General features: G+C 55.3%; 1 protein-coding gene across 1 annotated transcript; it reads left to right on the top strand.

Moving 5' to 3' along the window:
• Positions 1-618: 618 nt before the first annotated feature.
• EMH_0088600 (uncharacterized protein) lies at positions 619-1,404 on the top strand (the record flags this gene model as incomplete). Its single annotated transcript, XM_038022947.1, is given in 2 exon segments — positions 619-1,381; positions 1,385-1,404. Coding segments are annotated over 2 exon segments (783 nt in total).
• Positions 1,405-2,722: the final 1,318 nt, after the last annotated feature.

The raw sequence follows: 2,722 nt of genomic DNA, 5'->3' as shown, positions 1-2,722 counted from the left end.
TCCCGGTATGGTTTTCTCCATTCATAGTAAGAAGTAGTTCGTAAGCTATGTTTATTTACATCTTTTATTAAGGCCAACTTTCATTTTTTCGTTGCTGCCTGGGTGACGGTTCACCTGCCAGCTGCCACGTGGCCAGGTGGCAGGGCCACTACATTTTCCGGTATTGAATTCCCGTTTTTTTCTTCTGTTGGTTTCCACCTCCCTCACTCCTCCTCCTCCTCTGCGAATCACGCCGCTTACTAACAGCTCAATTTGTGTTAAATTCCACAAGCCTCAAGCAGGGCAACAGGGCCTTTTGCTGCCCGGAGTGGTCACTGCTGGTCAGCGAGGCGTCCGGGCGACTCGAGTGTACCGGCCGTTGCAACGGCTTGCATACAGTCCACGCATCACTGAGATGAATTTGTAGGAGGTCGAAATATCTTTGGCGCGTACGTTCCCAACCACCGCACGTGAGGTTGCGCCTGCTGCAGTGTGCGCATGCTCGGCAGTGAGGAGCGCTCAGGTGTGTGGATTGGAGGCGTGGAACCTTGCGTGCAGCCGCGCAAAGTGACCACACCACCACTTCCATCCTAAGACGTAGCAGAGGCGTGGAAAGCTTGCATTTCCCGGTGGCTACCAATGGGGGCAAACCACCGCTGGGGATTCAACAATGTGGCACCTGGGTTGCCCAGTTTGTTACGCTCTGTAACGCTATTCGCTGCAGCAGCAGCAACAGCAGCAGTAGTAACTGGAGCTGCAGAGTTGACCAATGTGGCTTCAAGCGGGGCTGCGGCACAGTCGGCCGTCATGCCTCAGGATGGAGATGTGCGTCTCCACCGCTCCACCCCATTGAATTTGGTTGCGAGACAGCCTTTGGAAGTTTTCGAGCCCTCGGCGATCAGAAGGTTACAAAGGCAGAGGCGAAGAAGTCAGAACATGGCTGTTAGCGCTGGTTTAGTGGCGATTGCATGTTTAGCAGTGGCGTTTGTCGTGTTTCAATGTGCGCGGAAGGCTCTGTTCCCTATATTATTTGGATCTCGGGGTAAACGGGCTCTCTCCGATTCAGATTTGGAAGAGCAGTCGATACGCGTGTGCATTGAAGAGGAGATCGATGAGAGTGATGAGAGTTCGGGGGGTGCAGAGGCAAGACCTACTGAGGTAGCAGGAGAAGCAACGGCTCTGGAGGCATTAGAAGAGTTGAGATCCCTTATAACTCTTGGCGTACAAACAGCGCCCCATGTACCTTTGGAGAGGAGAGCGGCTCTCGTTGTCTTGTTGTTGACAATTTGCACACAGGAGTTGGCTTTGTATGGGGTCTACTCAACTGCCCGCACTGAGGTGGAGCGGCAGATGACGATTGATTTTGTTTTGGCGGTGGGACAACAGGCTTTGTCACAACTAGNTGGAGCGGCAGATGACGATTGATTTTGTTTTGGCGGTGGGACAACAGGCTTTGTCACAACTAGAAGCCGACGATGATATCTATAGAACGGCACGAGGGGAAGAAATGCTAGAACTCCTGGAACGATTTAGGACGGCGCCAGCGAATGCGGACTCTGGCGGGCTGGCTGTGGAGGCAACAATCTCCGCGTATAGAATTAAACAGTGTAGCTATGCCCTACAGCAGCTGCAGCCGTGGGTGCAAAGTTTCACTTCGATCCCGGCGGAAGTAGTCCATGCAGCGCTCAAACTTGTTTCGTGTGCGCGACACGCTAGCAAGCGAAGGCTAACGCAGGATCCGACTGCGAGTGTCTGGGTGGAGACCGTGCAAGCAGCGCGTGGTTTCTTTGGGATCGCAGAACCTCTGTCTAGACGAAAATTCCCTAAGAACCCCATGACATTAGCAGAGGAGATGGCCAAACCTGCTCAACGTTACAACCAACTTCGAACTGTGTTTACCAACACCGTCGTGCATGCTTTGAACGGCCTACAGCCCGGCCAGCGCAAGCTCGAACAGAGCCAGAAACGGGAACAGCAGCAATGGCAGGACCAAGAACAGCTCCAAGAACAACGGCATCCTGCACCCGGGCACGACTCGGAGAACATCGCTGGGCCCAGGCTTCTCCTCCGCCAACGCCTGCAGCCTCTAGCTATGATACCTGGGGAGGGGGTAACGCCTTCGCATCATTCGATGCCCCCTTCTGGTGCTCGTCGACGATCGTCGTCAGCAACGCCTTCGTCTTCGCTGAGACCACCAACGCCCCAATCAACTCATCCTCCCCCTACAGACTCCCGCCAAGATACTCCCACTGCTCAGCCTGAGCGCCGGGATCAGCGCCCTTCTTGCTCCGCTCCAAGTTGGCAGGGGGCGCCGCAAGAGCCGAAGGAGCAACGACAACCCTCACCTGCTTCTTCTACGGTAGATTCTGTCTTTGGAGCAGAAGCAGCCGATTCAACACCGAGCGAACCAATGTACAAGGATGCGCAGCAGCAGAGACGGCGTGTGCTCCTCCTCCGACGCGGCCAGACGCCTGTCCCACTGCCAACTGCGGAGCCAGTAGTGCCTTCGTGCAAAGCGATGTTCCCTTGTGCTGCTCGTCCACGATCGTCGTCTGCAAGAACTTCCTCTTTGCTGAGACCGCCGCGGCTCCAATCAACTCAGCCTCCTCGTACAGACACGCACCAACATACTCCCACTGCTCATCCTGAGCGCCGAGATCAGCCCCCTCCGTGGTCTGCTCCAGGTCGGCAGATGACGCCGCAAGCCGCGAAGGAGCAAGAGCAAACCTCGCTCGATTCTTCT

This window comes from Eimeria mitis, genomic scaffold (assembly GCF_000499745.2).
Source record: "Eimeria mitis Houghton genomic scaffold, Emh_scaff6681, whole genome shotgun sequence".
Classification (NCBI taxonomy): domain Eukaryota; phylum Apicomplexa; class Conoidasida; order Eucoccidiorida; family Eimeriidae; genus Eimeria; species Eimeria mitis.
The sequence above is the reverse complement of the archived record's forward strand: the minus strand, read 5'-3'. Positions and strand labels throughout refer to the sequence as shown.